The 24,841-nt window shown below is 58.5% G+C and overlaps 1 protein-coding gene across 6 annotated transcripts in view; it reads left to right on the top strand.

The window, feature by feature from the left end:
- Positions 1-202: 202 nt before the first annotated feature.
- NOL4L (nucleolar protein 4 like) overlaps positions 203-24,841 on the top strand; it is a 129,573-nt gene continuing 104,934 nt past the window's right edge. For all 6 annotated transcript variants that reach the window (XM_043883586.1, XM_043883584.1, XM_043883585.1 and 3 more), the window contains exon 1: positions 203-717. In XM_043883586.1, the coding sequence (XP_043739521.1) occupies positions 397-717 (321 nt within the window). In that variant the 5' untranslated portion in view covers positions 203-396. The remainder of the gene's footprint in view (positions 718-24,841) is intronic.

Raw genomic sequence — 24,841 nt, 5'->3', positions numbered from 1 at the left:
AGCTCGGTCTCGCTCCCCGCGCCCGGGGCCGCTCCCCGCCTCCCGCCTCCCCCGGCCGCCCGCGGGGCGGCCCGCCCCCTCTGCACCTCCGGGCCCGGAGCTGCCTCCATCGCTCCTGCATCCCGGCCGGGGGGGGAGGAGGAGGCGGAGCAGGAGGCGAGCCGGAGCCGCCGCCGCCAACGCCGCCGCCGCCGCCGCCCGAGCAGGACAGAGCGCGCCGCAGCCCCGCGCGTCCGGCCGCCGCCCGTGCCCATCAAGCCTCCGCGCCGGAGCCACACCGCGGGACAGCCGGGGCCGCGGCGCGCCCCGGCTCGGCTCGGCCCAGCCCAGCCCAGTCCCGGCACCGGGCGGCCCGGCGGCCGGCCCGCCCCCGAGGGCGCCGGGCGCGGCGGGAGGATGCCGAAGCCGACGCTGCTGCTGCGCGGGGGCTGGGAGCGCGAGCGCAGCCCCGGGGACTCGGAGCTGGGCCGCCAGTTCCGGGACTGGTGCCTGCGCACCTACGGCGACTCGGCCAAAACCAAGACGGTGACACGCAGCAAATACCAGCGGATCGCCGAGGTCCTGCAGGGCGGCGGCGGGACCGGCGCGGGTAGCGGCCCGGCAGCCGGCGAGAAAGGCAAGTTCCAGTTCTGGGTGCGCTCCAAGGGCTTCCGCCTGGGCAGCGGCCGGGAACCCAAGATGGGCCAAGTGGTGTATGTGCCGGTCAAGACGGGCTCGGTGAGTGCGCGCGAGGCGGCCGCGGGCCGGTCCCGCCGCGGGGCTCGGGGCGGGCGGGCGGGCGGGCGGGGGCGGGGTGGGGGTGTGGATGTGTGTCCGAACGTGTGTCCCCGAGGTGGTCCGCGGGTCTGGCCCGCCCGGGGCGCCCGCGTCCTGCTCGCCCGCCCGCCCCAGCCCGCCCGGGGCAGCGCTCCGGGTTCGGGGCGTCCCTGCCCCCTCTGCGCTGCTGCCCGGGCCGTGGCCGTGCCGAGCGGGCTGTCCCGGGCTGCTCACCCCAGCATGTTCCGTCCTCCCGTCCCCTCCCCCCGCCAGCAGGCGGCTGATCCGAAGCCCGAGCCTCCCCCCGCCCGCCCCGGGGCTGCCTGTCCCGGGCGCCCCGCGCTCCCGCCCCCGGGCCGGCTGGGTGGTGTGGGGTGTGTGTGTGTGTCTGTGTGTGTGTGTGTGTGTCTGTGTGTGTCGAGGGTGGTGCCGCGGGAGAGGGGGGCAGGGGAGCCACGGGACGGGGAGTCCGCTCGGCTTCCCAGCGCCAGGGGAGGGGGCCCGCCCGGGCACCGTCTCCCCGACCCCACCCGGGGCTGGCCCGGGGAGGGGCAGCCCGAGCCGCAGCCTGGCGCAGCAGCCGCCTCCCGCGGGTGGGTGGGGCGCCCCCTCCGCCCCCCGGGCCCCTAGCTCCCCCCCTCCCTGGGACGGGGGCGGCCTGACCTATTCCTCCCCTCCCCTCCCCCGTCCCCGGGGCCGGCCCGGGGCCGGGCGGGGTAGCGTGGGGGAGGGGGCGGGGAACCGCAGCCGCCGAGAGGGAGGAGGCGGGCGGCCGGGCGGGGGCGTCCCCTCCGGCCCGGGGCGCCCTGGAGAGGGCGTGCGGCGCGGGCCCCGCGGCTCCCCCGCCGGGACCTCATTGTTCTGCAGCGGGTGGGGGCTGGGGGGGCCGGCTGCTCCCGGGGCGCTGCTGAGCTTTGAACTTTCCGTGGCGGAGACCCTCCGTTAGTGCGTTCAGCCCCCGGCCCGGCCGGGCCAGGCCGGCCTCCCTCCCTGCCCCCCTCGCTCCCTCCCCGGCCTCGCCCGGCCCGAGCGAGCGAGCGGGGCGGCCCCGCGCCGGCCTCCCTCCCTCCCTCCCTCGCTCCCCCGCTCCCCCCTCCGCGCTCCTCCCCCGTCCGGCCCGCCCGCCCCGCGCTCAGCCCCGTCCCCGGCCGGAGCGGGCTCTTCACACACAATTGATTCGGTCGTTACGAAAAGTGCACTTGTCCCCTCCCCCTCCCCCTCCGGCGGCCGCCCGGGCCGGGCCCGCGGGGTGAGGGGGCCGCGAGGGAGAGAGGCGGGGGCCGGGCAGCGGGTCCAGAGGCGCCTCCCCCCCCACCCGCCCCGCGCCCAAGGGACGGGGCTGCAGGCCGCGGGGAGTGGGGAGCCGCGAGCGCGGAGGGCGGGCGGCCCATCTGCGAGGAGCGCTGATAACCGCGCCGCCGCCACTGCGGCCGCCGGCCGCCCATCTGCGCCCGCTGCCGCCTCCGGCCGGACCGGAGCCCGGGGGCCGGGCCGAGGGGGGCGCGCCGGGGCCGGATTCCCGGAGGGGGAGGCTAGGTCAGGGTCCCACCCCGCCAGAGTCGGGACCTCCCCGCCTAAATCAGTGCTCTCTGCCAAACCCCGGGAGTCTGGGTCATTGTCTCCTCCCCGATCGGGTCAGGGAGCTCAAAGTGATGCCCACTTGTGCATACCAGGGAGTAGGGGTCCTTGCCTCTCCCCAGCCTAGGTCAGCTCTCCTCTCTCTGCCAGTTGCGTACCCCGCCTCGGTTCTCCTCCATCTTGGGCTAGCGTCCCCAGCCTAAGTGTGGTTTTTTCGAGGTCAGTGACCCACCAGATGGTTGGCTGGGTCTGTGCTCCCTACCCTGGGTCATTGCCCCAAGCCATCCAGGCTTCCCAGGTCAGTTGGTGCCCCTGACCCCCACCCCATCCCTGTTACCCCTCCCCAGGGAGCTGGGCGTCTTGGCCCGACCTCCTTCTCTGTCTGAGGCAGGAGCCCCCACTCCACCCACTCCTGGAGTTTGGGAGCAGGTGGCCCTCAGGCCTGGCAGCTAGCTCACTGGTTCTCTGAGCTGGTCGACCTCTCCCCTAGGGAATGAGCATACTGAAGCAGTCCGTCCCCTTGCCCCTATAGCCCTACAGCTGTCAAGGGGGAGCAAGTGGGACCCACACCCACCCAGGCCACATATAGAAATTGGGTGCCCTGCCTGGACCCTAGGTCCTGCCAGCCTTTGGATCCTCCGAAAGGCCCACCCTGACCCGCCTTGCCTGGCAGCAGGAGCCTGGAAAGACTCCACCCGGACTCCCAGACCAATAATAAGCCCTCCTGAGGGACCACCTGCCTGGGAGGCAGAGAAAGGGAACCCAGGCCTCCCTGCCCAGGCTATCAGGGGGACGACAAACACAACAGACGTGCCCTCAAGCTACCCACACCCACCTGCCTGGCCCACAGGTCCCCAGAGAGCCTGTTAGTTACCTGCCACTCACCCAGCCATCCGGAGCCAGCCGCAGGAGATGCCCTTAGTCCTGCCACCCCCAGCTCAAAGCACCTTCCTGGGGCTCAGTTATTATTTTTACAGTTCCATTTTCCTTTTCATTGATCTAAGAGGAACAAGTCCTGCTGGGAATTCTGGGGCAGCCATGGCCTCTTCCTGGGAGGAACTGAATGGGACCATCTTTGAAAGGTGCAGAGGACATCCCCTACCTTCACTGGCTTACACACCACACACACACACACACACACACACAAAACACACACAGAGTTAAAGTTATCATTGCTTCTGATGTCAGTTGGAAGAGATCCTGTCGTTTGTCCTGGGTGGGTTTTTGTGAAGGTCATTGGGCCACAAACCTTTGTGTGAGACGTTTGTCTAGCATCCACAGGCCTTGTGGGGGCACTGGGGCATTGGAGCGGGTTGGACTCTGAGCCTGCTCCCTGGGCACTCAGCTGGTGGGGGAGGTGGGGATAGCCCAGGATCTGGTCAGGAAGCCCACAGAAGCTCCAGGGGAGGGCCGGCAGGCAGGCAGAACAAATTTAGCAAAGAGAGGGTGCGGGAGTTGTGTCACCCAGCCATGGAACAGGGGTCCCCTGCGCTCCTGTGTGGGCTCGGGTCCCCAGGGTGGCCGTGGTGTTTCATCTCGCGTCCTTGTTGCTCTCTGGCTGTCCCCCGCGGGGGCCCCCTTTCCTCCTCTCACAACCATATGTGGTGCTGCGGTTGGGGCCCTTCCGAGTCCTGGCCATGGAGGGTCGATGATCTGACACCGCTTGTCCCGTCCCATCTGGCCCTGAGCTTTTCTGGGTGTGTGTGACAAAGGCTTAATCTGTCCGGACGGGCCCAGGGTGGAGAGGAGGGTGCGGGGAATTACACTCGGCCGGGGCCTCTTGCAGCTGGGGCCCCGCTTGCAGGGTGGGGTGGGGCGGGGTGGGGTGGGGCGGGGGTCGAGCAGAAGCCTGGGCGTGGAGGGTGGGGGGAGAGACAGACAAGTTGGTCTTCAGTTTGCAGGTTGTCACAGGAAATAGAAGTGGAGGCGGAGGCTGAAGGCTGAGGGGAGGAGGGCGGAGTTCTCCACTGGGCAGCACGGGGCGCTCCTGGGGACAAGATTTTTCTGTGACAAGAGCCAGCCAGGCCTCCTGACTGGGCAAAGCCTGGTTTGGATTTATGATTTCTTGCGTTTGGGCTGCTCTGGTCTCAGTGGGCTGCTAAGAGAGGGAAGCAAGCCCCTTGGAGGTGAGACCCCCGACTCTGTTCCAGCCTCGGCCGCAGAGTGAACCAACCCCTTTCCTCCGGTCTCTCAGAATGGGGCTGTCCCAGGGGCCTGCGAGGACCACAGGTTATGTCTGGGGCGGGGGCCCCGGGCCGTCTGTCAGCTCCCAGGACTGGAGAACCCCCAGGTTCCTTACAGATAGAGGTTCTCTGCCTAGCTCTGCCATCTTCCGGATGGGAAAACTGATGCCCCGAGCGAGGCAGTCTCTGTTGGTAGGGAGCCAGGCCTGGAAGGCAGATCTCTGCACTGCCCTGAGGCTTCTCCAGGGGTCCGTCACATGCCAGGAATCCCCCCATTAGAGCCCCCTCCCCCGAGGGAAACACCAGATTGCCAAACTCCACTCTCAGCACCCGGCTTCTGCGAGCCAGACCCCAGGTGTTCCGCGGGCCAAATTGACTAATGGTGGTCTTTTCCCAGTTTGCAGACAACGTTCATTTAGTGGAGAGCGTTTTCACAGTCTTCAGCCTTTCTCCCCAGAGCTTTCGTGTAAACCTTTGGCACCTGCGGCCACTGGTCTAGGCGGGAAATGGCCTCTGACTTAGCGCAGCGTAACGTAGGCTGTGACCTTCCGCTGAACACCTCAGTATTTCCTACCTTTCTCTAAAGTGTCACCGCGGTGACCCTTTCTGAGGCACCTACTGTGTGTCTGTCCCCATGTGTCAGGTTCTCACAGCAGCCCAGAGGTCGATGCTGCCGTCTCTGCCATCCCTCAGATGAATGAACTGAGGCTTAGGGAGGTTCAGAACTTCCCTAAGGCCGCACCACCGGCAGGGCAGGCAGAGTTCGGGTACCGCCTGTACACCCCTCCAATCTGACCCCCCTGAGATGTCTTACAGCCTGATGTGCTTTGAAAGCATAGGACTTTTCATGACAAGCTTTCAGTCCATTACACCTTAGTCTGAATTAATGTGGAAGACTCTCATCAAGATGTCTGTAATCACAAGGCTGGTGCTTCAGGCAGGACTGGCCTCAGTGTCTGCTGTCTGGGACTTTCCCTGGGGCACGACAGGATGGGTATAGGGTGAGGAGAAGAGGGGGAAGGCCTCTGTTGTCCTGGGTCCTGGGGGACTTTCAGGGAGAAGGTTGACAATGACATGGGCCCTATTTGGATTTCTCATGAATGGCAGAGTGGGCTACTTCGTTTATGAAGCTACGGTGATTCGGGTGAATGTGGTCTGGGGATCTCTGGGGGAGGGGCTTCAGTTTGGAGCCTAGTGGACCAGGCTCTGCCCTCCCTTGGCCTCTCTTCTGGGTCACCTTCTGCTGGTGGGGGGTGGGGCAGCACACCCCACTCTTGTCCTTGGGGGAGGCCTGGCGTGAGCATCCTCTCCTTCATGGTCCCTACAGGCTGCTTCCCATCTCTGAGTGCCTGGGAGTCAGGAGGCCCAACTGGGAGCCCAAAAACACTGCTGGGGAGGACTGGGAGGTGGGGGGAGGGCTGGGGCTGCCCAGGGACAAAGGTCAAGGGTCCCACCCAGCCTCAGGTAAACCTGGGCTTCTCCAAGCCAGCTCTTACGTGGGAGGTTGTGGACAGGTTGAGTACGGTGAGCATGCCTGAGCACTCCTGGGCTACAGCATGTGTGTGCGTGTGGATATGTGCGCAGGAGTGTGGGTGTGTGGGTGTGAGTGTGGGTGTGCCTGTCCTGTGCAGGCTGGGGATGCTTGTGTGCCCAGGGCAGTGTGTGTGTGTGTGTGTGTGTGTGTGCGCGCGCGCGTGCATACAGGTAGAGGAAAGACTGCGTGTGAGTGTGTGTGACTGTGAGTGTCTGAGTCGGCAGATGTGCAAGCACCTGCGGTGTGGGCATTGGCAGACCACAAGTGTGACTGTGTGTGCATGCCACATGTTCGGGATCCTATTGAAAAACACCCTGTCCTTTGGCAGTATGGAGCTGCCGAGGTGTCCTTCATTATATCCAAGTCAGCCAGTGCGGCTCTTCTGGTCCCTGCCACCCCTGGGGTCTCAGCAGCTGCTGGAGCCAAGTGTGAGGGACGGAGTGGACACAAGAGGTGGCGCCATATCCCTGTCTCCACGACAGTGGCCAAAGCACTTCCTTGTTCCCAGGCGCCTTCCTCCTCCTCTTCCCCGACTCCCTGCCCCACAAGGGCGACAGGGAGAGCTTGTGACCTTGGCCATGGTAGTACTTCCGGCACCTAAAGCCACGCACCATGGGGGGCAGGGTGGGAGAGAGAGGGTTCCGAACTTGAAGTGAGAGGGCCAGGACTGGTGGGATCCTAACGCACCCACTTCCTTGCCATGTGATCTCAGGCAAATAGCCTGCTTGACCTCTTCAAGCCTCAGTTTACTTATCTGGAAAATGGGTTCCAAAGTCCCGCTTCCAGGAGACTTGGAAAACTGGAAGAGGCTCTGTTTGTCATTTCAAGAGGTCACTCTGCTAAGCTCAGTCAAAGCCAGGCCTGGGCCCTGGGTACCAAAGCCGGGGAGGGAGCTGAAGGAAGCTGGAAGAGAGCCCACCCAGGTTGGTGGCTTGTTAGAACAAGGACTCCTGAGTCCACTTTCTGCCCCTGGCCTACCCTGACATAGAGGGGAAGTGAAGGGCTTGGGGTGTCAAGCCACAGGGTCCTGGATTCAAATCCCAGCTCTGCCTTTCCACCAATTTGGCCTTAGTTTTCTCATCTGTAAAATGGAGCTGATAACTGTATCTTCCTCATAGGACTGTTACAAAGATGAATGCATTAATGCATATAGAGCTTAAAGAATATAGCAAGTCTTAGGAAGTGTCAGCTGTTGTGTGATCTCCCTGAGCCTTAGTTTCCTCATCTGAAATATGATGTCTGAAATATGATGAAATAATAAAATGTCACGGATATTAAACTGGATCATGGAAATAACACACCCAGCCAAATCCCTGGCATGTAGTTGGTGGGAAGCAGCTACTGGTTCCCTGGAGATTGTGTCTGGGTTATTTCTGTGTCTCCAGTGCCACTGGGGCCTGGTTAATGTATTGAATTGCACAAAACACCAGCAATAGAGGGGTGCAGTGGGGAGGGAGATGGGAGGGAGGTTCAAAAGGGAGGGGATGTATGTATACCTATGGCTGATTCATGTTGAGGTTTGGCAGAAAAACAACAAAATTCTGTAAAGCAATTATCCTTCAGTTAAAAATAAATAAATTTTAAAAAATTAGCAAGGTCTTGGCAAGGGCCATAGGTGTGGCATGAGCTTCTAGGGCTGGGGATTTGAAGGCTTAGGGTCCCTCTCTGCCGTGACTGGCTCCTGCCCTGCTCTGAGCCTCAGTTTCCCTACTTGTTGCACAGGGAAGCCTCCTGTGGTCCCTCCTGCCTTTGAATTCCTTCCGGTGCTGGGAGTGTCCAATCCCAGAGCTCAAGGAGAGGTGCTAGAGAGGTGAGAGTGGGGGCTTTTCCTAGGCCTCGAGGTACCTGCCAGGTAGAAAGGTAGAAGGATGTGCTTCCCAGTGACCACACCCCCACCCCACCCGCCGCCCCCAGCCCACACTCCCCCGAGCCCTGCCTTAATCCTTGGGCAGGAGCCTGAGCTCTGGGCTCTTACAGAGAACACAGTGAGGCTGGTGTCGTGACTGTCCCCATGGGGCAGTGGTCTGAGCACCTCCCTCATGTTCTCAAGCCCTTGCCATGTGCCAGACACTCTTCATTTCATCTCCCCTGGATTCCGTGAAGTGGACGAGACCTTGGCATCAGAGAGGCCCAGGAGCCTACCTGAGCCCCACGGTGAGAAAGTGGCAGGGCCTGGGTTCTGTGGCTGTCTGACCCTCTCAGCCCACAGGTGCCCTGGCTCTCCCCACCTCCTCGCCCCAGGCTCATGGTGGCCCCTTCTGAGAACACCCTACAAAAGCTGCCCAGAGCTTGAGGCAGCCCTCCTTCCTGTTTGGACCCTGGGAGACAGATGCCACCCCGCCCCGTGGCCCACACCTTCACCCTCTCACCTTTGGTAGGGTGCCCTCAGATGAGGGGTCACCGTGGGGAGGGCAGAGCCAGGGCACCCATGGGCTCAGAGGGTCAGACAGCTACTCGCCTGGCCCGGCCTGGGCAGGCTGCCGGGGGCGGAGAGAGAACAATTGTCCTGTCCCCGCAAGGTCAATGACTCCCTCAGCATCCAGACTCCGACTGGACTCAGGGCTCCTGAGCTGCTGGGAAGACTAAGGCGGAGGCGGGGAGCTCCAGTTCCCACATAACACCAGGCTGAGTGTGAGCCCATCAGGTTCCAAAGCAGGGGGTCATTCATTCACTCACTCATTCATTCATTCACTCGCTCGCTCGTTTGCTCCTTCCACTGCCCTCCCCATCACAGGGCTCCGCCCTTCCCAGGCTCAGGGCATACCCAGGCATCATTTTTTATTCTTTTCTCTTACCACCCCTCCCTCCCCATCCAAGCTGCACGTTCTGTTGGTTCTACCTTCAAAATACATCTCAAGTTTTACCCTCTCACCACCTCCACGGCCTGCAGCCCGGTCCAAGCCTGGTGATGCATCAGCCTTCCCACTGGGCTCCCTGAGTCCTCTCCAGCCCCCCTGGTAATCCCTCTGGCTCACACAGCCAGCAAATCAGCAAAAGCAAAACGCAAATCAGATGCTCTCCCTCCCCTGCTCTGAACCCTTTAAGATTCCCATATCACTCAAAGCAAAAGCCAAAGTCTTTTCTGAAGCCTACATGATCTGGCCCCTCTGCCCCACCCTTGCTCATTCAGTGTCAGCCACACTGACCTCCTTGCAATTCTAAAAATCACCAACTGCAAACCTGCCCCAGGGCCCTTGCACTGGCTGTTTCCCCAGCCTGGAACACTCTTCCCCTAGTTCTCTGTATGGCTGCTTCCCCTCCTCTTTCAGATCTTTGCTCAAACGTCACCTCCTCAGAAAAGCCCTCCCTAATTACCCAGCCAGGGCCACCTTGGGTTCCTTGGACTCTCTTTCTACTTCGTTTTTCTCTCTAGCCCATACCACCCTCTGACATTGCATATATATTTTACAAGTTTACATGTTGAATATCTTTCTTCCCATAAGGCTATGAGCTCTGACCAGTTGGCTTGGTTCACTGCCATATCCCCAGGGCCCCTGCCACTAAGGAGCTTCCCCACTGTGGGGGCAGCAGGTGCCTTAGAGCGGGCATCTGAGAACCACCCAGGCCTTCTGCACTCAGGGCCTCAGGAGCCCCAAGGCTCAGACCATCCACCTTCTTGCGGGCATCCAAGGAGTCCTGGGGGAGGCGACATTTAAGCTGGACCTCGAGGGGCAAACCAAACCAAATCATTCAGCAAGAACAGAACACGGGAACGCTTCCTCCAGGGGGTAAGAACACGAGCAAGGGCTGGGGTGGGACAGATTTTGGGGGGTCAGCGCAGATTGGGTGTGAGGACCAGGGACACTCTCCCAGGGAAGCGTGTTCTACAGAGCGTTTCAGACGGGTGGCGATTGGGGGGGGACGGTGAATGGTCAGATTCGCTGGAGAACCACTTGGGGATCCTGAGGGGGATTAGCTGGTGAAATCAATTGGGGTCACATGGAAGAGAAGGATCTGGAAAGCTACTCAGAGGAGCTAGGGCGTCACCATCAAGGAGACCTAGGGGTTTGCAGGAGGATTTTCAAGCAGAGGGGAGATGAGGTCAGCTTCAGGTTTTAGAAGGAGCCTCAGGATACTGTGGCAAGAGGGAGATGTGTTACAGAGAAGGTAAAACAGGAGGCTGGGATATAGTGAGACATGGAGAGAGAAGGCTGGCCAGGGGCAAAGAGGAGGGGCTGGTTCCCTTGGGACAAGAGGTTGAGTGTCTGGGACTGGGTGACGTGGGGCTGTGGGGAGGGAAGCTTGATGGTCGATGGTCATGGTTGACGCAGTATTCTTGGGTAGAGAGAGAGGCGTTTAGGAGGCCAGGAATGTAGGCAGACCCACAGATCTGGGGTGATGACCCAGAGGCAGGGTCTAGTGGGCGGAACCCAAGAGCGGTCCCCAAGGTTGGTAGCATCTGGCAGTGGGAGGCTGAGGAGGAGACCTGGTGACTCAGGTGTCAGTGGGGGGCAGTTGGGAGTAGTCCTGTTCACGGGGCCCCTTCCCGGCTGGGACCCGAGGCCGGCTCCTGGGAGGCTGGTGCTTGGTGGATGACTCATCGTTTTCTCGGCATCCCCAGGCTGAGGAAATGTTCAAGGAGACACGCGGCCCTTCCTTTGGCAGGCCAGGCCCTCACTGGATGCTGGCAGGTCGAGAAAAACACACTTGGGCCTCCTGCCTTGTCTAAGAGTATCCCGAGGGCGTGTCTCCATGAGCCCCAGGCTTCCACAATCTCACACATCCCGAACAGCCTTAGGGGGCTGTCATGATCCCATTCTACAGGTCAGTGAACCAAGGCGCAGCCTGTGCTGGGCACCCAGCTAAGTAACTGCCTGGTGGTGCTTCAGTTTCTTCATCTGAGAAATGGGTCTGATGATCGTCCCTCCCCTATGGGTTGTTGGGAAAACGGAAGGCGGGAATCATGAGAAATGCTCAGATAGTGGGATTGTCATTTGCATGAGGATGTGAAGAGGGATCCAGCCAGGCAACAGGGGCTCTCCACTGGGTGGAGCAGCCCTAGGGAAGGCCAGAGGGTAAGGTGACCAACAGACCTGCATTCAGGTCCCAGCTCTGCCACCAGCTCCTGGTTCTGGGCAAATGGCTTGTGTACTCTGATCCCCTGCCCACTTAGGCCTCAGTGGGTGATGACCCACACCCTGGGGGGTACTGGGAAGATGGCATAACACCAGGCCTGACAAACAGGCCAGTGAGTAGGGGCTGCAGCTCCTTCTCAGGGTCCCTTGGAGAACTGCCCCCCCACCCCCACCCCAACTCCAGTGCAAAGATCTTCAAATCAGACAGCTATTAACCTCCCAAGGGGAGGGGAGGCAGCTCAGAGAGTTCGGGCTGGGAAGCTCCCTGGAGGGCGGGGCCTCTCAAGGAGATCTTGGGGCTGGAACAGGAGCAGACCAAGGGGCAAAGGGATTTGTGCTGAGTGGGAGGCCCCTGCCGGTCAGCAGAGGAATGAGGAGTGTGAAGGCAGAGGTTGGGTACAGGCTCTGCCATAGACTGCTGTGCAGGTTGGGCAGCTCCCTTTCCTTCTGAGCCTCAGTTTTCTCATCTGTAAAATGGGATGATGGTAGCTGTGGCTTCACTTATATCCTTCTATACCGTGTTCTATACTGTGTGTGTACACTACCTATACTGCATACTATATTCTATAATCTAGAAGCATCTATACCAGGGGGTGGCCATAATCGAGCCCTCAGTAAAAGGGAGCTATAATTAGGATTATGATTGTGAACCAATCAATAACCCTCGAATTCATGACAAGGCCATTCAAGCCATGCTGCTGAGCTGGGTTTTGAAGCTCAGGCTGGCCCCAGGTTTGCACTGAGCTGTGACTCACTAGCTAGATGACCTTGAAACAAGTCACTCTCCGAACCTCAGTTTCCTCCTCTCTGAGACTGACCCATCTCACAGGGTTGCTGTGGGGAGGTGAAAAGAGACTCCATGTCAAGTGCTCAGCACAGGAAATGGGAGCGTTTCTGTACTTGCATCTGTGGCGTGGCCAGGGGCAGGTGGAGTAGGGATTGGAGTCTGGGGTAGGGCCAGTGGCTACTGGAGCAGAGAGGAACGGAAGAGGCAGAGGACAGAGGTGGAAAGGAGTGTGTGCAGGGAAACCAGAGGGGAGGACTTCTAGGACAAGGGCTGGTCAGCCGGGTCTGCCCTTGAGGGCTGGGGAACCCCCACCCCCAGATCTGATAAGAGGGCAGAGGGAAGGCACTAACACAGCAGGTGGGAAGGAGAGGCCAGAAGTCTTGCTGGTCCAGGCAGCAGCGGGCTGTCAGGAAAGGTGGGTGAGAGGAGCAGTGGGCTTCCCTGAGTCCAGGTATGGTACTAAGAGTGCGCATGCTCCCCAGGGTAGAGAGCCCTGGGTTCAGATCCTTCCTCACCAACCAACTGTGCAAACTTGGATGCATTTCAACCTCTCTGAGCCTCCATGTCCACATCTGTAAAATGGGGATAGTGATATCAACCACCTTTTAGGGTTGTTACAGGGATCACTTGAGATGCATAAAGCACTCAGTCAATGCCTGCTGCTGAGCAGAAACAACGACAATCAAGGCACAGCTAGTGTTTGTTTTGAAATACCAGGTGCTCTGCTGAACAGGTTATGCCTGGCCTCCGTGTGATTGTCGGAACATGGCTACTGTTAGGATCCCCATCTTCCTGATGAGGCTGTTGAAGCTCAGAGAGGTTAAGTCACATGCCCGAGGCCACACAGCTAGTGAAAGGCAGAGCAGGGGCTTGAGCCCACACAGTGGGGAAGTTTCATGTCCTCCACTCCCTGAATCACCCATCCTGATGACAGCAAGGCTCGGAGCCTAGGGTTCCCTTTGGTATTACCTGGGTTTGGACAATGGCTCTTCTCAGGTGGGGAGACAGGGGTGAGTCTGTCTGACAGAGTGTGCCTGACTCTGGAACACACTGCCTGGGCGCAAATGGGATCTGGTCAGCTTGACCCTCAGGGATCACGGAAGGACGCTATGATTCGGGGAGGGCTGGGTTGCAGCAGTGAGCCCCACGGCCAGCCAGCCAGCCAGCGCACTTCATCCAGCTCAGGCCGGGGAGCCTTGTGCCCACCAGCATGAGACAAGGCATGGCGTGACCACGAGGTCACAGGCAGCTGCCAGTGGCCCCCAGAGGATACAGGTGGGCAGTGCCTGGTCTGGGCAGCACCCACGGAGGAGAGGGAGGAACTTGGGGGGGCTCTTAGAGGAGGTGTGAGTCGTGAAATAGAAGAGGAAGGGACAGGGCCTTCCTGGACGAGGAAGGGGTGCTGTGGATGGAGGAGCACAAGAGAGGCTTGTTTTCAAGGTGATACAGATAACTGACAATGCAACCACAGCAACCAAACAGCAGCCCCCTAAGAGGGCGAGAAGTGCCCAGCCCACCTCCTCCACCTCGTTCCCCTACCCAGAGGAGGCCAGTCCCTTATGTATCCTTCCCGATGCGCTTGGCTCTGGAGCTGGGCTGCCTGGGTTTGAACCCTGGAACCTGCTTTATTCTTGCTATGTGATTTGGGCAACTTACTCCATCTCTCTGTGCTTCTGTGTCTATGTCTAAAAAGCAGAGGGTAGTAACAGGACATGCTTCTCTGGACTGTTACGAGGACCAGGGCTCCTAAAGCCTAGCAGAGGGCAGGGCTGGTGTCTGAGTGCTCCAGGAGCACTGGCTGTCGCTGCTGCTATTGCGGTTACTGTTACTGCCATGATGATTGTTGTGCATGTGCATCTATGCACACTGGGTGTGCAGTTTAAGTGCCCAGCTCTCCCAGCAGGTCCTGAAGCTCAGTTTTCATTGCTTCTGCCCACTGAGGAGGAAGCAGAGGTGAGAAGTCTACCCAGAGGTCATCCCGGTGTACCTGCATCTTGAGACAGGCCTCTGATGGGGAGGGGCCTAATGTCATCGGCTGGACCACCCACCCATTGGTTGGGCTTCCCTGGTAGCTCAGATGGTAAAGAATCTGCCCACAATGCAGGAGACCTGGGTTCGGTCTCTGGGTCGGGAAGATCCCCTGGAGAAGGGAATGGCAACCCACTCCAGTATTCTTGTCTGGAGAATCCCATGGACAGAGGAGCCCGGCGGTCTACAGTCCATGAGGTCGCAAAGAGTCGGACACAACTGAGCGACTAACACTATTCACTACCTACCCATTCAGGGCTTGTGGTGTGGGGACTCCATCTCCTGCCCCTGTGCTGGGAACATGAGGTGGCGGTGGGCACAGTAAGGATGAAGGGGCTCTGCAGAGAGCCCTTGGCCAGGCCCCAGAAGATGGGGTTTCTGCCACAATTCACCCCTAAGCTTCTTGAAAAAGTTCCTGGCTCTAGACCTTGGTTTCCTTATCAGGAAGGTGGTATCAGGCTGCAGTGACGAGCCAGGGCAACACCTCAGATGTGATGAAGTCTCGAGCTGTTTATTAGGACCCCCACCTTCAGGTTTCTGCCCCCAGGGGATTTACAAGTGCTTTGATAGTGTTATTGATAAGATACTAGTTTGGAAGGTATAGAAGTGCTGCTTAGAAGCTGAGTGACCTTGGGGAAATTTAAGAGGAAGGGGATTAATTATCTCTCTGGGTCTCAGTTTCCTCCTCTGTAAAATGGGCATAGAAATAGAACCTGCTCTGTGGGGTTGTTGGACGCAGGTAAGAAACAGAGCCAGGGGTCTGACTCAGAGTAAGGCTCTGTGATTCGCAGCAGTTGCATTTATTTTAAGGAACTGAGATGAACGAACTGGAGAAACCACCAGCAAACAGTACAGGGCTGCAGGCAATCCATTCATTCACCGATTCATTCAGCAAACTTTGATTGGCACCTGCTGTGTACCAGTTCCTGTTGATTCATTCCACCATGACTTACTGAGCACCTACTATGTGTCAGGAGTAGGACAGACTTGATCTCTGCTCTCCTAGATCTGAGAGTTCCAGGCACCTCCACTAGCTGGTGGTCAGGGGGCACCTAGGGCCTGATGTGCCATCTAGCAGGTTGGCTCAGATGACTGGGCCCCTGTCCCCACTGAGATGGACTTACTGAGCTCAAGGGGCCACTTCTGCCTGGGGTCCCCAAGCTAGCCCGCTGGTTCTTCTGACTCCCCCTTTCCCGGAAGTAGAACTCAGGAGGGAATGGGGGAGTGCAATGCAAGACCTTTCTCATCAGCCCCTCCTGCTCCAGTCTTATCACCTCCTCCCCAGCAACAGCACTCATTGTCCTGCCTATTTTCTCCTCTTCACACAGAGGCCAAAGTGTGTTGTTAAAAATGTAAACCTGACCATGTTCATTCTCTGCTCAAACCCTTCTGTGGGTCCCCATCACCATCTGAGCAAAAGCCACCAAGCCCCCAAGGCCCAGCTCTGCCCCTCTTTCCACCTTCTGGGCTTCTGCTCACTACCCTTCATCTCCCCTAGCCTCTTAGGCTTTCCCCCAGCCTCACTGGGCCCTGCTGACACATCACCTCCTCAGGGAGGCCCTCCCTGACTGCCTTTCCAAAATGCCCTATATTCCCCATCACTCTGAAGCCTTTTTCTTCAACTCCGAAGCCCTTATCGCCATCTGACTAATGCTGCATTTTGTGTGTTCCCCTGGGCTTCCAGAGGACAGGGATATTTTCTGTCTTACTCACTGCTGTGTTCCCAGCACCAGGTGCATTCATTCACTGATTCACTCAGCAAAGTTTGATTGGCACCTGCTGTGTACCAGGTCCTGTTCATTCATTCCACAAAGATTTTCTGAATCCCTACTGTGTGCCTGGAGTGGAGAGTAGGATAGACTTGATCTCTGTCCACCCAGAGCTGTGAGCCCCGGAGCCCCCCTGCATGGTATGCCCTGAGGAAGTATTTGTTAAATGATGCCTCTAGCCTTTCCATTCTCCTCTTCATGCCTCAGTTTCCTTCTCTGCAGAATGATGGACCAGAGCTGTTACGGGGCCTACCTGAGGGTTGGTGTGCAGGCCAGGGTCCCATCAAAGGCCACCAGACCTGCCCAACAAGCAGGTTCCTCCGGTCTCAGAGCTGAGAGAGCCAGAAGAGGGTGACAGGGTCAGCAGGTGATCAGGGAGGGCTCCAAGCCCTACGTGGAGGCATCTGGACTCATCCTGGTCACATTGGGAAGCCCAGGTAGGACAGGGACACAACTGTGGGAAGACGGGAGGGGAAACAGGCCTGAAGGGAGGTCTGGGACTGAGGAGATGTGGCTGGTGGTCCCTTAATGGGGCCCCAGAAAGCCGGCTCTCAGGCAGAGTATCACAGAGCAGGGGAACATGGGGAGGGAGGGTTTTAGGGAGCTGAGTCTGGTCCAGTATGTGCGCAGACTGGAGTCTGAGACCCAGGGAAGATCTGGGTTCTTGGGAGCAGAAGCTATAGAAATGAAGTGGAAGGGGCTGGGGAGGGCCTAGAGGAATGGCTCTAACAATCTCTTTCTTGTATTAGGTGCCTTTTTCTTCATAAAAGCCTCTTCATCATTCATTCATCCATTCACTCATGTACTCATCAACAAGTTGGAGAGAGCTTCCTGGGGTGCAGTGGTGAGCCTCACAGATGTGGCTCTTGCCTTGGCAGAACTCAGGATGCATTGTGGGAAAGATGCCATGGGGCATGGCGGTAGTGGTGGTGGTGGTGATGGTGGTGGTGATGATGGTGGTAGCAGGGTGGTGATGGTGGTAATGGTAATAGCGATGATGGCGGTAATGATGATGGTGGTAGTAGTGTTGGTGATGATCATGGTAGTGATGATGGTGATGGTGGTAATGGTAATAGTGATGATGGTGGTAGTAGTGTTGGTGATGATCATGGTAGTGATGATGGTGATGGTGGTAATGGTAATAGTGACGATGGTGGTAGTGTGGTGATGATCATGGTAGTGATGATGGTGATGGTGGTAATGGTAATAGTGATGATGGCCGTAATGATGGTGGTGGTAGTAGTGGTGGTGATGATCATGGTAGTGGTGATGGTGATGGTGGTAGTAGTGATGGTGGTGGTGATGATGGTGCTATGGTGGTGGCAGTGATGGTGATGGTGGTGATGGTCATGGTAGTGGTGATGGTGACGGTGGTAGCGCCAATGGTGGTAACGGTGATGACAATGGTGATGGTAGTTACAGTAGTAGTGATAATGACGGTATTGATGATGGTGATGGTGATGATGCTGACGCTGAGGTTGGTGGTGTGTTGGCTCCCACGTTACTGAGTGCTCACTGAATGCCGGCCTGCTCTAAGTGCTTCCTGTGTGTCTGTACTCTGGGCTCCTGCAACCACCCTGGGAGGCACTGAGATCTTACGCAACTTGCCTGAGGCCCACTGTGAGTCAAGGGGTGGCACCCGGATGTAAACCCAGGCAAGGCAGGCTGACCAGCAAGCTGCTCCTAGGCATGGCCACCTGCCACTTCCAGCAGGCAGCTCCCCTTCACTATCATGACTGTCAGGCCCCTTCCTTGCCCTCTGGACCCAGCACCTAGCACAATGCCCAGCGCTGGGGAGAATGCATGAGTCTGACTTGCCTGAACAGGGTTTGAGGTCAGGCTTTGCCCCAGCAAGCTTGAGCAAATGGCTCCTCTGCCCTCAGCACCTCATCTGTGAAAGGGGAGAACCATCCTCCAGGGAAGCCACCAGAAAGTCAGGGAAACACCACCCTCACTGTAGCAATTGACATTTCCAGGGAGAGAGCCCATCCCCTAATTAGGAGGCACCTGAGAAAGACTCAGCTCTGTCTGGGATGGAGAAGGGCACACGGGAACCAGGGGCTCCTGGATAGATGGACATACTGTACACACCCCTGCTTGTTGCTTCCCCAACACAGACCCCAGGGAAGGGACTGTCCCTCTTGTGCTCACTGCTGACTGCTGTGCCTCTGGGACCCAGGCTGCAGCCACCCCCACCCAGTTCTACAAACCCAAGTGATCCTATGCCAATAAAAAGACGGGACAGGGGCGGGGGCTGGGAGCAGAAGGCCTGGACACAGATGCTGCCTCTGTGTGGACAGGGTTCCCCCACTGTCCCTCTCTGGACCTCAGTTTTCTCCTTTTGTTCAATTACGTACAGAACAGGTGCTCTGTGCCAGGCTCTGGAGACACAGATGAAAACCTCTGCCCTCGGAGAACTGACTTTCTGGTGGAGACTGATACTATGTAGTAAACAAGGAAAGCTCCCAGCTTGTCACATGCTGGCAAAGCTGTGGAGAAATCACAGAGGAGAATCAGAGGTGCTGGAGTGGGAGATGTGGGAATTTTCATCAGAGTGTCAGAGAGGGCCTCACTGAGAAGGTGACATTTTGTGCAAAACCCTGAAGGAGGTGTAGGAGCGAGTTATGCGGCTATCTGATGGAAAAGGGTTCCAGGTAGAGGGAACTGTAAATGCAAAGGCCCTGAGGCAGGAGTGTGCATGGAGGATTTGAGGAACAGTGAGGAGACCAGTATCCCCAGCACCACCCCACCCCACCCCCAGCCTGTATTTGGGGATCAAAACACCACATTTTACCTCTCAGGACCTCAGACCCCAGAACACAATGATTTCTGAGCCCACATAGCCCGATCTGGGGGGGAATGGGTGATGCCACCTCCTGGATGGGGCCAGGGCAGAGGCCTTGCTGCCTGTTTCTTCAGCCCAAAGCGTGAATTTTAAGACCTGTGAGGGCTTATAAAAAATAACACCATAGTTCTCCTCGCTCCACATGACTGACAGTCACAGCCCTGGGTTCAAACCCTGAGCCCACTGCCTTCTGAGTATGTGGCCTTCGGTAAATCCTCCTCTGAGCCCCAGTGTCTTCATCTGCGGAATGAGGCTCCAGTGCCTGTGTATCAGGGTTGATGGGATGGGACTTGGCGGGAAACACACCTGGAAGCACGTGTATAAGTGTCCAGTCTTGGGTCTTCCTGGAGGAGGTACTCAGTATATGTTAAAAGCCAGAACCTAACATTTATATGACTTCAAACTGTTTTCACAGCTGTTGGGAATTTGTCATATCACTTGAGTCTTCTAAAAAGGAAGAGGGGGCAGGAAGTATCAGCCCCAACTCACAGAGGGGTAAACTGAGGACCCAAGGTCAAGTGAGGCAGGGCCGATAGAGGGCTAAGAGGTGGGTCTCCTGGTTCAGGGAAATCAGGGGGGCGAGGGGAGTGGAGATTGTCCAGAGCCCGCCCCCGCCACCCCCCACGAGTGTGTGTGTGTGTCCACATGCACACACATCGCCTGCACCAAGCAACAATAGCGACTTTCAGATTTGTGGTCCCTGAGCAGGTTTTGTAAGGCATGGCTTGGCTGGTCCAGAGGTCTGTTGTAAGAATGTTGAAAGGCCCAGAGCGTGGGGAAGCTCGGGCCACAGGCGGGCAAAGGCGGGCAGGTCCCTGCGAAGAGGAAGAGGTCTGGGCTCATGTGATTGTCCACTGGGCCTGTCTGGTCATCCGGTGTCTGGTCTTTGTGCCAGAGCCAGCCAGGGCTCCGGGTTGGTCTCCGAGCAGCCTGGCCTGCTGTGCCTTGTCGTCCAGACGCCCGACCTGATCAGCCTCTGAGCCTAGGCACAGCCTGGGGAGGGGGTGCATTACGAATGAGGAAGCCAAGCTTCAGAGAAGGGTGTGCCCAGCTGGCCTGGGGGGAGCCAGAATTTGGACTCAGGACCACCTGGCCAAGCCCCAGCGCTGGCCTCTCCTGGTCAAGGCTCAGCCAGGGGCCGGCAGGTGAGCTTTGTGCAGAAGGCTCCCTTCCTCCCCCGGCCTGCCTTCTTGGCCACAGTCTGGCCTCCTCACCCTTGACAGAAGGCCCTGCAGACCAGTCTCTGCTTCTTAGTTGCCACACCTCAACCTTCATAGGATTCTAGCTCTACCCTGCATCAGCTGCTTGTGGGCACTGGGCTCACATGTGGCCCCTTTGGAGATGTCAGGGACCACATCCTTATTCAGTGCGTTTAAGGGCCCAGACAGCCTTTGCCCCATCCCCACCTAATGCAGGGGTTTCTGGGCCCATTTTCTTTTTTTAACATCTATTTATTTTGCTGCATTGGGTCTTAGCCATGGCCTGCGGGGTCTTCCTTGCATCACGTGGGGTCTATTCACACAGGCTTAGTTGCTCTGCACCACGTGGGATCTTAGTTTCCCAACCAGGGATTGAACTCGTGTCCCCCGCAGTGCAGGGAGGATTCTTAACCACTGGACCACCAAGGCGGTGTTCCCTCGGCCCATTTTCTAGATGAAGAAACTGAGGCACCAAGAGGAAAGGTTATGTCTTAACATGCGTGGGCTGTGAGAGCAGTGCTAGGACTCCAGAGCTCGTGCTTTTTCCATAATGTAGCCCTCCTGCTCTCAGTTTCTTCAGCAGCAAAATGGGAGCCTGGAACTGGATGGTCTCAATTCAGAGCAGAAACTCTGGAGATAGGCGGGCTGAATGTGAATCCCAGCCCCGTCATGTCCTAGTGGGGGAATGGGGCCTTGGATAGTCACTTCCTCTCCCTGTACCTCAGTCTTCCTACCTCTAAATGGGGTTGAGAGGCATATCACCCCTCGAGCTGCTGTGAGGTCCAGGGAGCAGCCACGCAGAGTGCCCTGGGAGTGAGGACACGCACAGGGGCGGCAGGTTTTGAAACTGCTGAGCTTCCTGTCCAGCCCTCCCTGTGGTGCTTGAAAGGATGGCAGGGGCCACGTGAATGCTCACTTGTGCTCTTCCTGTGGCACGACCCGGTCACCCAGACTGGATCGGGACTGTGCATGAATGTGTCTGCCAACAGCAGATGTTCAGGGAGCCTGTTGTGATGGTGACGAGCAGTGGGTAGTCCCAGACATAGCCATGAGGCCGGCTCAGGCTGCCCTGGGCAGCCAACGACACCTTTGTCCCCATTTGTTCCCTTTGTCGCCTCTTGTGCAGATTACGAGTACCTTGCCTGCTCCTGCAAGCTCGACCTTTCCTGGGAGAATTGCTCTGAAGCAGCCACAGAGCACGCAGAAGCTGCCTGGCTAATTAGCGGGTAGCTGCTGGGGACAGGCTTGGGACCTGCTGGCTGGAATTGGGACTCTGGGTGCCTGAGGCCAGTGCCAGCTCGGCTGGGAGGCCAGGCAGTGTCCTGGGCTCCAGGACATCATGGGGTTCAGATCCTGGCTCTGTGGCTTTTTGGCTGGGTGACCTGCGAAGGTGCTTTGCCTCTCTGGGTGGCAGTTTCCTCATCTTGGACTTTAGATTGCGTGGGTTGGGAGCCCAGCCCCGAAATGGGGTCCATGATCAGCAGATAGTGTCACTGCTGCCATCGCCTTGGGCCTGTGCTGGCCCACGTGGAGAATACAAAAAGTGTAAACCCAGTGACAACCCTTGGGGACTAGCACCATCTCAGCGTCACAGGCAGCAGGAGAAGCCCAGCTAGGCCTCAGGCCCTTAGCAAGAGACAAGCTTAATCTCTCAGAGCCTGAGCCTCTTTTGTTCCCCCAAGCAACGGAATAATTGAGACACTGTGAGGTCAGGTGCCTAGAACAGGGCCTAACAAAGATGGAGTTCCTTCCCTGTCCCGCCTCCCTCCCCCCTCCCACTCCTCCTCCCTCCCCCCTCCCACTTTCTCCCCCTCTCCCTCGTCCTCCCTCCCCAGGCCTCAGGAACACACTGGAGGGAGGCAGCTGCAACTCCTGTGGGAAAATCAGGTCGAAGGGCTGCCTGTGGCCTGGGGTGGTCAGGAAGAGCCTCCAGAGGAGGGAGGGTCTCGACTGGACTCAGCAGGCAGCGCGGTGGGGGTTCTATGTGAGCCGAGGCGTGGAGCACAAATGGATAGATAGTCTGCTCAGGGGCCACGAGGTTCTCAGGCTAGTGGCCCAGGACACAGGCTGCCACCAGACCCTGGGGCAGGTCTGGGTTGGGGGGCAGGGTGCAGAGATTTGGAAGATAGATAGGGTCTGACTGTGCTGCCTTGGATGTCAGGCCAGGGGCGTTCTCCCCTCTGGCCCCAGATTCCAGGGAGGAGAGCTTCCAGGCCCACGGGGCAGAGGGGTGTTGGTGAACCGAGGATTGAAGCACAGGAAGAGACGTCCCTGGCTTGGCCCGGGGAGTGCTGGGCTGGAAAGCCTTTCTGGAAGGGCCTGCCTTAGGGCCAGGACTCCTCTGGAAGGAGTCGAGATTGGCCATCCCGGCAGAGGAGACAGCCTCGCAGAGGCAGGAAGCACGCTTCAAAGCCAGGGTGAGTAGGGCGACATCACAGAGCTCTCAACTGCCGGGCAGAGGAGCCTGGATTTTGTCCGGGCACTGGGGAGCCATGGAAGGTTTGAGGCAGATGGCCTTGAGATGTGATTTTCAAAGTCAAGGTGCAGCCCCATTCGTCAGGGAGGTTGAGACAGTCGTTGTACAAACTAGAAACCTGATGGGGTAGGAGTCAGCCTGGCCTCTTACCTTCCTGGGTGTCCAACCTGAGAAAATCCCATCCCTCCAGAAATTTCCGGGAACCTCAGCTTTTTCATGTATCCAAGTGGCCTGTGGACTTCCTGCCTCCCTGAGTGCCTGGGGTGAGAATGAAATCGACCTTATGTTGTGCCTGCAGCCAGGCACCCCGACATTTCGGCAAAAATTTCCCTGGAATCTTTCACAGACTGCTCGCCATGTGCGAGGTTATTTTATAGAGGTTATGTCATTGCATTCTTGTACTGTGCTCTGCTCAGTTGCTCAGTCGTGTCTGACTTTCTGCGACCCCATGGACTGCAGCCCGCCAGGCTCCTCTGTCCTTGGGGATTCTCCGGGCAAGAATACCGGAGTGGGTTGCCATGCCCTCCTCCACTGCCCTTTTAGGCAGCCCTTCCCCGATCATTGAGGAGGAAACTGAGGCACAGAGGAGAGAAATGATCTGCCCAAGGGGCAGGGCTGGGATTGAGCCCAGGCTGGTCTGGCCCCGGAGTCCTTGCTCGCAGCTCCTCCACACCCCTGTCCCCGCAGCGGGCCGGGCTGGGGCGTGGCCCCGTCCCCAGGGCGCAGTCAATCCGCTGTCAGGGCCCCAGTACAGGAGCCAATTAGTGGCTGCTGCTCAGGGGCACCACACCTGTCCCCCTGCCCTGGGCCCCCCAGAGGCCCAGCCCTGCCCGGATCTTTCAGGCACCACTCTCAGCTCTAGAAGCCGATGCTTCCAGCATTGCACCATTTAGAAGAAGGACAGAGGCTCATTTTTGTCAGAGAAGCTGGGAGAAATCAAGCCAGTGAGAGAAGCGCCCCACCATCAGGATATTTCCACGCCTTGTCTGGGCCGCCGCAGAGCTCAGTTCCCCCGCGCTCCCCCCCGACCCCGGCCTGTGCCCCCCACCACAGGCTCCCCTGTCTCTCCCGCATCTGCCTCCCTCTCCCCAACCTGGGACTGTTCCCCCCCCCAGCCCCCCGCCCCCTCCCTGGGTCTCCTGTGACAGGGGCTGCTGGCGGCATCGGCTGCAGCTTCTCACCTGCGTGCCGGGTCTGGCTCCAGCAAGAAAGGAGGAGGAGGAAAAAAAGGTCCTTGAGATGGTGACAAAGGTCTGAGTGTGGGCCGCCAGAGCAGCCTGTTTCCAGGCAACTGCTCTACCCCGGGCTCCCCGCGGCGGCGGGCACATCCGTCAAGCCGCCGCTCGGCTCAGTGAGGGAGCTGGGGCGGCCCCAGCAGCCTGGGCACACGGCCACGGCCCCCAAGCTGCAGCCCTGCTGGGGACACGAGGCCCCTCTGGCAGGGGCTGCAGGGAAAGTACAGTGTTGTCATGGCTACTGCTGGCCAAGCACCTACTGGGTGCCCAACCACAGGCTTGGTGCACACGGGCAGAGCTCCTACTCGTTACTGAGACCGTCCCATCATCTATCCACCCATCCTTCTAGCCATCAACGCTGGTGTATTGTGCAGGCTCTGGATGGCTGGGTTGAAATCCTCCTTGCTGTTTGATCTTGGTCACTTTATTCTATTTTGCCGGGCCTCAGTTTTTTCATCTGTAAAATGGTTACAATAATAGTTCTTACTTCATAGCATTGCCATGAGGATTAAATGACTTAGTACAGGCGATGCCTAAGCACAGAGCCTGGCACATATTAAATGCTCAATAAGGACTAGTTGTTTCTATTTTTATTAGTAATTAATTATGTAAAGAGACCATCAGGGCAGTGGGAAGCATGTGGCCTACAGCAATCAGATTGAATCTGGGTAGATAGGGTTCATATTTGTCCCACTTTTAATGGTATGACCTTAGGCAAGTCATTTTGCCTCTTGGAACCCCAGGTTCCTCTTGGCTGCATTGGAGAGATAATTAATAGCTGTCTCCATACCTGTTCTCTTCTGGGCAAGTTCGAAGCACTCTCTCTTGTTGGGAGGATCAGTGATGCGTGTGCCCAGGGCCCCACCCTGACAGCACTCAGTACGGAGAGTGGTCATTATTCAACAGACCTGGATTGGCGCCTGCTGGGTGCCAGTGTGGGGGCAGGGAGAGGAGTCAGACCTGCCCAGCCGTGCCCTCGCCATCCCCCCACCCACCTGATTTCTGGGCTGCTCGGCCCTGCAGGACGGCCCTGCTTCCCCCTCCCCGACTTTCTAATTGCTCCAGCTTCTGCCCTTGGGGTTTCTCAGCCCTGTTCCTTATCCTTTCTTCCACCTCCCTTTTTGAAAACAACCTCTGCCAGTGCCCCCAGCCCCGACCCTGGAGGGAGAGGAGGAGGAGGCAGCCCAAGTGCCAGGGGAGCGGGCACGCTGCCGGCCTTTGTCTGGGCTGCCCGGCGGCCGAGGCTCCATCCCCTGGGGCAGGCCACGTTGCCCGCCTGCTGGCGGCTCAGGGAAGGCCGCGTGGGCGGCGGGGCCTGGGCAGGCCTGGGCTGGCCGCGGCCCCCTGGGATGGCCTGGCCCATTCAGGCGGGAGGG

The sequence above is a fragment of the Cervus elaphus genome, chromosome 23, assembly GCF_910594005.1.
Source record: "Cervus elaphus chromosome 23, mCerEla1.1, whole genome shotgun sequence".
In the NCBI taxonomy this organism is placed as follows: Eukaryota; Metazoa; Chordata; class Mammalia; order Artiodactyla; family Cervidae; genus Cervus; species Cervus elaphus.
Note: the sequence above shows the minus strand (reverse complement) of the source record. Positions and strands in the feature narration are given on the sequence as shown.